We start from the raw sequence: 11,252 nt of genomic DNA on the forward strand, positions 1-11,252 counted from the left end.
GAAGGCATCTATTATCAGTCTCTCAACACTGGCAGATGTGCAGAGAGAAGCAAATGGATATTGATTACATTTGGGTCTGTGTATGATTCATGTGTTCCTCTTGGGTGGTAACGAATTAGTCTAAAATTCATGTAATGTATGCAGCAGCAGCATTTGTTTCTTTGATAGACTCTCCTGTTGTCTGTTTTCATAGGGTTGGGACTCTATTTTGCCTTTAACAAGCTCATGTCCTTGCACGTGTACACGTTAACCACTTGGTAAAGTGTTTAGCACTTAGTTTCTCCCAGTTTCATTTTTTTGGTCATGTGCTGGCTTGCTCTGCCTAATAAAAGAGGTTGGTGGACCCTGGATGCTGTCAGAGTTGTTTTGATGCCTTCCAGTGGCAGATGCTTAGTTGTACATAGAAACATGCTGCCGCTGTTAGTACGCTGCTCGGCTCACCTGCAAGCTTGCCGTCAGGCATCGTACGGTGTCTTTTCAGCTGAGAGATCCTTTCCCAAGGACAGCAGCATTGTAACAGCTGACAAATTGAATTTCTTAGAGTTCTTGTGAAAGCACTAGTCTAAGCCTGGCTAGAAATAGCAGGTCTGGTCATCTGAATGTCAAGCTCAGAATTAGATAAGAGTCCAAGTCTTTAAAATTATGCTTCCACTTTTGCTTCCCAGACTGGACGTAATCTCTCATACAGATGATTATTTAGCTTCCCTTCTCACATTCCTTCTCCTATTTGTCCTGAATGAAATGTTTGATATTATTACTCTCTTTCAATGACATGTAGCGTGGGAGGAATACGCAGGCATCTCCACTGGCACAGGTGTTTGCTCAGAACTTCGTGAAATTACTGCTTTTATTAATGCCGGTGTAATGCATGCATTGGCTTCTGCTTTGAAAAGATCAGTGCACAGCACTGCAATTGAATTTTAAAAGTTCAAAGTTTTCTATCACATCCACTCCCCCTTTCCAGCAGCTCACACAGCTGACAGATGAGAGATGCTCTCACAGCTCACTGTCCTTCTGCAGGAGTGATCTGGGTCCTACAGTAAACTTCTTAGCAGCTTGTTAATCAGCTCTAAATTTTGCCCAATTTTCTGTGAGCAGGGTTTGTTATTGTTTAATACCACAAGAATCCTGAACTGCTTAATCAGACAAGACTGTCCTGAAATAAATGTGACTTTTGAGTGACTTAAAAATGCAGCCCCGGTTTTACTTCTTTCATCCAGTGGTGATAGCAATTTGATTTTTTGCCACATAATACAGTACAGATTATGTGCTACTAACCCCTGTGATGTCCTGAAGTTCTCTTTTTAAAATGTTCTCATATATACTACAGCGCGCGTAAAATGAATAAGATGTCAATGCAGTCTTTATATTAAAAGTTAACGTTAATTCATTTTATTGTAGCCCCTCGAGTGACACAGCTGGGAGGAAATGCCTGTGAAATTACCTGGGAAACGGTCCCACCCATGAAGGGAGATCCTGTTAGTTACGTTCTGCAGGTACTGGTTGGAAGAGAATCTGAATACAAACAGGTAGGAAAATGGTCTCGTTTTGATATTGCTAAATTGATGATATAATGGAAATGGTTTCGAACATCCGCTGTGCTGCTTCTTTCTACTGTATTGAATTACACCCTACGGTGATGCGTCATGAACTTTGATAAAGGCTGAGTCAAAATTAAGGGCTGTAATAGGTTGTTTTCTCCCCAGAGGGAGTATATAGAACATCATTATCTTATTGGGTGATTTGTGCTCTGTCCATAGTTAATCACTATTTCTAGCTGAACTAACCTTTAAGAAGTTACAATTCTGCCCACCCATGCTTTCTGCTGAACTGGCTGGTGCTAACTGTTGTCTGAAGATAAGAAGATGAAGTAGGCAGGTTATCTTCCTCATTCACTAAGCCGATTCCAAGACCCTCCATCAAGGATGTCGGTCAAGTACACAGCTTTTAATTGGCTTGTTCAGCCATCCCGTTCCTGTCTAAGGTTTTGACGCAAGGATGTGTAACGGCTGTATATCAGCTGCCCCACAGAAACTGTGTCCAGTCTTGCACCGTGGAAACAAAGTGAAGGAAGTACGGCTGATCCTTCTTTCCTTGTCTGTCGTGATAAGAGACCACAAGTGGACATTTCCCTTGTGAAACAGAACAGCTCATTCACAGCTAGATGTTTTATTTCATCTGTCACACCTCTGACTGTGATTTACAGTGCACTTCATCTGTGCCCTGTCTTTTCCCTGTCCTTTCATTGTCATACAGATTCCAAGTAAGTCCAAATTAGGGAATGAGATATGTTAAACATTAAATTAAATTCTTAAAAATGTGAATAAGGTAGTACTTTGTGACTGTCCTTGCTGCTCTTCAGTCTATTTTTGAGTGTTACTGCAAATTAATGAGTTATCAAAAATAATGTAAATAAACGCAAGACAGTTCACGTGGGTGCTAAGGACTCAGAAACCTAACCATTGTTTTTGTCGGGAAACATTTTTGGTGCTGGTATAGGTAATAAAACCTCCGTGTACTGTGTTGGCCTCATAATGTCCGTGGTAAGTGGATAAGTGGACCCATTTTGCTGTTGCCTGATTCACAAAGTAGCCTTGATGTGTAACCTCCCCGTACAGCTTTAGTAAGCATAGCTTCAGTGCTTAAAATGTTCTGGATGTCCTTGGGGAGAATTGGGCACGGCTTTGTGTTCCTTTAAGGCAGGTGATGGTTTAATCTTCACAGTCAAGAAATCGCTGTATGAAAAAGCCCAGCAATAAAGGAAACAAAGCACCTTCAGGTTCATATGTTGAAGGTCTTCATTTCTCATGAAGCATGACCCTGCTGAGGGGTGTTTTGGTGAGTTTTCACAAGCGGCTCACTAACAGAAGCTCCCGGCAGGGATGCTCAAAGCTGACACTGTGACTTCTGTAGTTGGGCTGGCTGATAACCAGCAGTGGAAGACGGGGAGTTCCACTGTTTCATGGTCTCAGAAATCAGTTTCACCCATCAAAATTATTTATCGTCATCACAGACGCGGGTGTCTTCTCAGCACTGGGGCACATCGCTGACTTACTGTCCATTAGCTGAGCTGCAGTAGCTGTGTGCACGTGCTCTTAGCTCCTGTTATGTGAATAGGAGATAAAATATATAAACGTCTCGGTGATTTTCTGGCTAATGCATTTCACTTTACCTTTGCTGTGGCATGTGTGTGATCACTTGCTACTCTTTAGCTGAAAAGTAATTTTAGTGATATGTTAATCACGTTTTAAGTGCAAGTCTTAAATTTACTGTTTTGTTCCCTGCAGGTGATATATTTTGCATATGTATCTCAGGGGGCATATTATATTAGAAAAGTTTTGCAAATTGTTTTGAAGGGTTGCACAAATTAAAAATATTGTAGATTTTCAGGGTATTAAATATACCCATGAGAAAGAACAGTGTTTTAAGTGATTGGCATTTCTATAGCAGTCGCCAGTGCCTTTTGCAAAAGCCAGGGATAGTATAGCTGGGTAAGAAGGAGAAAAATAGCTGCATGAAATAATTTTTTATGTCCCACTGGCATGGAAAGAAATGCGACAAATAGCGATTTCAAGTTATTTATGGGCTATGCAGGACTTCATATCACATGTAGAGTCTCTCATCCTCAGATGCTTTCACCTTCACTCACCCTCCAGGACACAGTTGTGAACAGTTTCATAGAATAAAAATCCACTTTTAAAATTACTTTAGAATGGAAACTTTTCAATTAATGAACATATAAAGCTGTTTCTCTCTTATAAGCCTGTAATCCTGTCAATAGATCACTTAATTTGCAGCAATTTAAAGGCAACTATTTAAGGCAAGGCCTTCAAGAGTTTTAACTAGGAAGACATGTTACAAATCCATGGAGCCACCAAAACCAGTTTCCTCATTTTATCTTAAAGTTCTAATTCTTGCTTTTAGTGTTTAAATGAGTAAAAGCTTATGACTCTAAGCTCTTGTGCAGGTATCTCCTGGAGCAGAACAAACCAATTAAAGTGCAAAGCTTTTGCTAAGCATTACTGTCTGTAGAAGTGACTATGCATGGCAGAAATCAAGATGATTATGCATGTAAATTTTTTTTTTTTTTTTTTAATAGGGAATGGGAGAATGTTTATATGTCTATGTTTTCCCCCAGGGAAATTTTACAAAGATATTTTTATTCTTTTGCCTTCTGTGATACTGGCTTAGCATTCATACTGTGTTACGGATTTTAAACTGGTGTGATGGTGTTTTAATTGACAAGAATGTTGTATGCTTTACATAGTAGATTTTAGTCTTTTCATCCAAATAAAACCTTGGAAAAGGTCCTTTCATTGTGAAAACTGACTTAGAAATTTTTAATGATGATTGTGTTTGACTTTTCGAGCGCGACTATGTCCCATGGCTGTTTGGGGAACAGTTGTGCACACGGAGTGGCATGGCGTTGAGCGTGTGGACTTGATCAGAAACTCAGGCAGCACAGATGAGACACTCGATTCCTATTTCTGGGAAGATTTTACATTACAGATCTTGATCCAGATCTTTGCTAGGAAGCCCTTCAGAAGGTGCAGAATGTGGTGTTCTCCCATATTAATTTAATTAGATATATTAAATAGAAGAGAAAATCCACCTGAGCACTTTGTGTTGACTAAGCATGAAGTAGTCTGCTTCATTTTACTCTGGCACAAAGTCAGGTGCCCACTGAAATAAGTGGCCATGTTTCACTTCCCTTATTCACACAGCGTAGCTCTTGGTACATGGCACTGGTTTTTCTGGGACTGCCTGTGGACTGGTATCAGGTAGGGCATCGTAACATGTCTAGTGTGTTTTGTATCTAAAGTGAATAAATATAGAGAACTCATTATGAAATAAAACATTATGAGGAGTGGCTGAGGAAACTGGGATTGTTTAGCCTGGAGAAGAGGAGGCTGAGAGGAGACCTTATTGCTCTCTACAACTACCTGAAAGGAGGGTGTAGTGAGGTGGGTGTTGGTCTCTTCTCCCAAGCAACTAGCAATAGGACAAGAGGAAATGGCCTCAAGTTGTGTCAGGGGAGGTTTAGATTGGATATTGGGAAAAATTTCTTTACTGAAAGAGCGGTCAAGCATTGGAACAGGCTGCCCAGAGAGGTGGTGGAGTCCCCATCCCTGGAGGGGTTCAAAAAACGGGCAGACGTGGCACTTTGGGACATGGTTTAGTGGACATGGGGGTGTTGGGTTGATGGTTGGACTGATGATCTTAGAGGTCCTTTCCAACCTTAGTGATTCTATTCTAGTTTTACTTTCATTAAAAAATAATCCAGCCACCAAGCCAGGAAACGTGAAATTAATTATTACTCTCCCCTTAATTGGTTTAGTGGTGGACATGGCAGTGTTAGGTTAACGGTTGGACTGGATGATCTTAAAGGTCTTTTCCAACCTAAACGATTCTATGATTAACAGGAGAAAACAAAGTCTTATAGCCATCTGTTAACTCTCCAACTTTGAGCTCCTTATAAATCTATTGCTGTGAATGCCATCCTAGAGATGAAGCTCTTGAGAGATACAAGGACACCTAGGAGCAGCCCACTGGTCTGTGCTTGCACCTGGCTTACATTATAGAAACAAGTTCAAGTTATCGAAAATAATGATCTTTGTTAACTTACAAAGTAAGCTAAATCGCTTTAGCATTTCCTTCTTCTGCTGCAATGTGAGCCGCTGATGGGTTCTTGGGTAAAGCTCTAGTTTCTCTCTAGATCACCACACCTGAGGTGCCTCCCTCCCCCCGTAGCCCGATGTATGCAGCCCTCCGCCTCCCAACAGCCACTGCTCCTCCACCATTTGACCTAGCAGAGGTGGTATCAAAGTACTCAAAAGTCCTTTTTTTCAGACTGGGGCTATAGCCATCCCTGTCCTCCTCTGGGAGAACATGTAAGTATTTCTCTGCTGAGAATTGTCTGAAGAACTGGATTTGCAGGAGCTGAACAGATAACAATTCAGCTCCCTAAAAACCATGTTAAAAAAAATACTAAATACTCCTTTTCCTGTTTCTTAAGCGATGTGTTCCTTTTTCTGTATTTGAACACTTTATCTATTCGGATACTTCAAAAAGCCATGTCATTATGACATTACAGTTCTTTTTAGGAAATTACGAATCAGGATGTAAATCACGGCAGATTGCAGGAATCCGTGGCCCAGGTCTGTTTTCCTGTTTCTTGCAGTTTCATCTAGCAAAGCTTACTCAGTTAGAACTTAGCTTTCAAGTGTGTTAAAATCGCTTCCAGCTTTGCATAGTTTTAATCTGGAGCTCAGGGAGCGGGCTGGGTTGTGCAGTGCAGGAGCTGAAGCTGGAGATAATAGCTGTAACACTCAGCAGCCTAAGTTTTAGTTTCCCTGCTGAGCAGCTCTGGGGATCGAATCACAGAGGAGCCAGCTCTTCATAAGAGCTGTCTGTGGGAAATGAGAGCTAAGTTTGAAAGCTCCTTTATCCTTAAATTGTTTGCCAGTGAGGCAAAATGTCTACCTTTGAAATTTCCTAGAATTTGGAGGCAATGGTGTTTCATCAGCTTCTGCCACAGCTCTTCTGGGAGAAAACTGTCCCCAAATGCTTTCCAGCGTTTCCAGCAAAGAAGACAAGATATGGGTAGATGCACTGGATGTGTAAAAATCCCCCAGCAATGCAGTGGGAAGCCTGCTCGGGTCTGCACCGAGAGGTGGACACCTGGGAGAACCCGGTTGGTCTTACCAAGCTCTAATTTTTATGACTGTTTTTTCTTTGTTTCAGACTCTGTAGACACACAATCTCTGAAATGCATTCAGTGCACTGTTAATTTGTGTAAATCAGCAAAAAATTGTTATTCCGTCTCTATTTTGAATAGCAAGTCAAAGGCACTTGTACTGGTTGCATGCCAAAATACAACATAATTGTACAGCATGTATTGGCATTTATTAGTAGTACCACTTGCATTGAGTATTTCTCTGCCTCCTGATGCCAATTTTGTGTCATGAGATGGAGCAAATAATCTCCTTTCGTTCGAGTTTTTTCAGTGCAGCCCACCTCGTGAAAGGTGATCTGAGAGAAACTGATTTTCTTTGTTTGGGAGACAAGGCTGTCCACACAAATCTTAAGGGTTTGTGAGCATCTCGGCAGTGGAGTGAGGGAAGCTGATTTTCAGTCTGGATAAAATAAGCCCAGCCAGTTTCTTAAAGAGAAGTCTGTCAGATGACTTGGAAGAAATTAAACCTTTCAAGCAGGCATGCTTTCTAAATAGATTGAAACCTGCCTCTGATTCTTGATGATCTTATCACCATACAAAATAGGCTTTTATTAATTATGAAATACCCTGGTCATTGCAGTGGAGTGCAACAACCCGGTAATGTTATCTTACGCTTCCCAGTGTGTCGCTTACAGGGCAATTGTGGCTGTCATTTTTATTATTTGGAAAAGTTGGAGCGGGGTTGGAATTATTCAGTGACATGGGTGAAATTGAGAAATACTTGCCTACAGGAATTCTCTGAGCCGTCTGGCTTGATCAATAGGATCAAATGCCATAAGAGGCTTCAGCAGCAGTTTATTACTTGTGATGGTATTTTCATTGAGGGAGCCAGGCAAAAAGCTTGTCATGTTTTTATTACAGTCTCAGGTACCTAAACAGAAAAGCTGTTTTTAGGAACTGAAAGTGATAAATTGGATAGCCACTTCATTATGACTTGCTGGCCACCAAAGCGTAATGTGCTACATATAAAAAAGTATGCTGCGTTATACAGTCATATTTGGGTTAATATTTGTTTAGCAAATTTAAAGACCTTATCCATAATTGTCAAATTAATTTTTTTTTCCTCTCTGTTGCATATGTGAAGTCATTCAGAGTGTAACTGTGTTCACAACCAAGCGTATATCTTTGTGCTGAGGGCATCCTGTGTTGGCTTAGGCTGGTCCTACAGAATCTAATGCAGACAAAATTGAGCTGGAGCCGGTAGTGTCTCCAAGGTGCTCGCTGCAGACAGAGGCTACTGTCGGAAGTGTATGATAATTAAGCACAATAATTTTTTACCTGTTACTGAGAGAGGATGTAGATCCACTGGTGCTAAATACTCATCAAACCACTGAAAATGACAATTTCCACCGCCTTCCTAGGTCTGGTGCAGGAAATGTTTTGCCTTTATCATTAGTGATTATTAATTCATGTATTCAATGTACTTTCGACTGTTATTCAAACTTTAACAATGCACTCTTCTCTCACTTGACTGTCTGGCCTTTTTCTGAGAAGTGCTGTTGACTAGCTGGCTTGAGTGAACTTGGTCATCTATATTTATTAGACTGTAATGAAGATACAAGTCTTTGATTTAGCCAAACTTAGCCTCCAGTTACACTGGTATTCACCACGCTGACAGAACAAAACAAGGAAAAAACCAATTAACTGGACAGGTTTTTTCAGTCCAAAGACAGGTGGAATATATATCCCATCCCTAGTATCTGTTAAACGTAATTTGGGAAGATTAGATTGTAAAAATTTTTATTAAATGTCATTATTTGAATTTTACTGGATTTTTATTTTGTTTTAGAAGTGGTCATATTAGTTGCAAAGGTTCATTTATGGCAAAGGCATGTAGAGCTCTTCCGATTATACGTTTTGAAATGAAATTATTAATTAGAACAGCACCAGAAGACATACCTTGCTTACAGTCATTTTGTAAGGATAGATGCTTTGAGTTACCATGTCTCAGAGTCTAAAGAAATGGGAGTTAGGTAAGTTCTCCAAGTAGAAGAATCCTGACTCTGGTCCTGTGGAAGAACACATACTTTTTTAATTACTTGCTGAGCCTACATTTACATGCCAAATGCATGCAACTGTTCTTTGCATGATCGTTTCCATTTGGGAGTAAACTCAAGTATTAACCACCTACAAGGTGCAGCATTGATGCTGGAGTAGGTGGAGAACAGTTGCCCACAACAGGTGGGTGTTAGGAATGGAATTGCCATTGGAAAAGAGAGTGGCAGAGATGTTCTTGGTATGAGGTACGCTTTGCAAACAGATGTTTCAACCTCCACGTTATTTCTGTGGACTGCTACAGCACTTTCAGTGGTGTTTTCCCTGCAATTACTGTAACTTAATGACTCGCTTCTCACTGGCGTTGGGAAGACAAGCAAAGATGACAAGAAAGGCAACACTGCATAGTCGTGGTTAATCGCAGAGATTTACGGTATGAATTTGTTGTATTCCTGTCACTTGAGCTAGAGTGAACTTCCTGTGAATGCTGAGCATACATGAGGAAGGTAAAATAACTGTTTAAACATTGCTTCTTGCTGTGTGCCTGGGGGCCAAGAAACGTCGGCCAGTTAGAGGACTTCTACTTAGTCTGGAAACTTGGCGTCACGATCATTCAAACTATATTGGGAAAAACTGTGAAAGTTTAAAAGGGGGGGAGATAATGAATGAAAGAAAAACCTTAATCTTTTGTCCCAGACCTTCTCAAGAAATCAGTGACTGGCTTTTTAACTGAGGGATGAGTCTCAGGGCAAGCATGGGCCGGGAAGCTGGGCTCTGTAAGTGGTATTTAGCTGAGCATGTGTCTTCTTTTTCCTCCTGTATTTCTTACTCCAGAGTAACGCACAGGAAGTCCTCTATCGGCTCAGGTTTAATTTCCCTCTTGTTACCCTTTGCTAAGTTGAGTTCTTACCTCCGGGAGGGCAGTGATGCTCTCAGCCTTCTGCTTCTGCAGCGAGGAGAAGGAAACCAGCTAAATGAGCAAGGGAAGAAGTATCTGAAGTTCAGGATTATTTTTTTTTCCAGCAGACACAGGCACTTTGTGACATGTTTTTCATTTCATAAAATACCAATTTCAACAACCCTCCGTTATATAAACTGTTGACTGGTTATTTGTTTTCAGAGTTCGTAAATGTTTCCAGTGGTCTTTTTCCATTTAAGTTGCAAAAGTGTCTCTTAGATATTCGGTTCTTTCTCGTATTGTGACTCATGCTTTCTGAGTCATACGGTACCTACATGTGACTTGATGGCTTTGGATTGCTAAAGAACCAAATACAATGCCACTGAGAGGAGCTTTTTTTTATACCTTAATAATATTTTATTGTTTCCACAATTCTGAAAGTGTAATTTCTGGCAAAATTGCTGACTCCTGAGAGAAATGTGAGGAAAGTACATTAAAATAGTATTTGTAGCCAATTATATGATTATACAGTGAATGTCTTCCAATAACCTTAGTTTGCAGGTTTGTTTCTTTTGGGGCCAAACATGGTGCTTATGTCTCAGATGTGTTTTAGGCATATAGTCACATTTTAAGAGTACAGAAATATGTTTGTGGAATATATCACATCCTCAAAAGATGAGGACGTCTTAAGGTTGATATATTGTCTGAAGTCTTGTGTGTCCTTGTATCGGTTGACTCCGTTGAACACGCTGTATTGAGACCTGTCATGGTTGGACATCTCTTACGTCATCCTCCACATGCCTCTATTTTTTCCAAAACCTGCATTGACCTAGCGAGCTCTTTCATTGAGAGCTGCAACAAGTTTCCTTACAAGACTTGGCTGAACTTTCTGGCCCAAATCCTTGCAGAATCTAACGTTGCTATGTTTTTAAATTGTTTGATGCTATGAAAGGAGGAGGAGGTTGTCTTGCTCTTTGGATTTGACTGTGCTTGCTGTTCTGTTTTGAAGGTGTACAAGGGAGAAGAGACCACATTCCACATCTCAGGCCTTCAAGTCAACACAGACTATCGGTTTCGCGTCTGCGTCTGCCGCCGGTGCTTGGATACCTCACAGGAACTTAGTGGACCTTTCAGCCCATCCGTTGCCTTTATGCTTCAGCGAAATGAGATCATGCTTGCAGGAGAAATGGGAAGCATAGATGATCCTAAGATAAAGAGCATGATTCCTACTGATGAACAGTTTGCAGCCCTCATCGTTCTTGGCTTTGCAAGTTTGTCAATTATATTTGCCTGTATATTACAATACTTCTTTATGAAGTAGAGAATTAAGTGGAAGTTTGAGATACAAATTTAACTAATGCTACGCATTATAATCCACACATTTATTCAGATATTCCTTTTTTTGAAATCCTTTTGTTCTACCATACATTTTATATACTTCTCTTGTTTTTACAGTTTAGCTTGAAGAAAGATAAATCAGTGTTTTGATGCACCTTTTTGAAATTCAAAACTAGGAAGTGGTCAAACTGGAGAAACAAGCAAACCAGATACCAAAAGCAAGATTTTTTTTTTTTTTTTTTTCTTCACAGTTTCAAAATTGTCACCAATTTGCCTTCTCAATGT

The 11,252-nt window shown here is 40.4% G+C and overlaps 1 protein-coding gene across 1 annotated transcript in view; it reads left to right on the forward strand.

The window, feature by feature from the left end:
• Window positions 1–10,950, forward strand: part of FNDC3B (fibronectin type III domain containing 3B) — a 170,780-nt gene extending 159,830 nt beyond the window's left edge. Inside the window, 2 exon segments of the mRNA XM_075717148.1 lie at window positions 1,402–1,529; window positions 10,639–10,950. Of these exon segments, the coding sequence (XP_075573263.1) occupies window positions 1,402–1,529; window positions 10,639–10,950 (440 nt within the window).
• The last annotated feature ends 302 nt before the right edge of the window (window positions 10,951–11,252 follow it).

Source organism: Pelecanus crispus, chromosome 9, assembly GCF_030463565.1.
Source record: "Pelecanus crispus isolate bPelCri1 chromosome 9, bPelCri1.pri, whole genome shotgun sequence".
In the NCBI taxonomy this organism is placed as follows: Eukaryota; Metazoa; Chordata; class Aves; order Pelecaniformes; family Pelecanidae; genus Pelecanus; species Pelecanus crispus.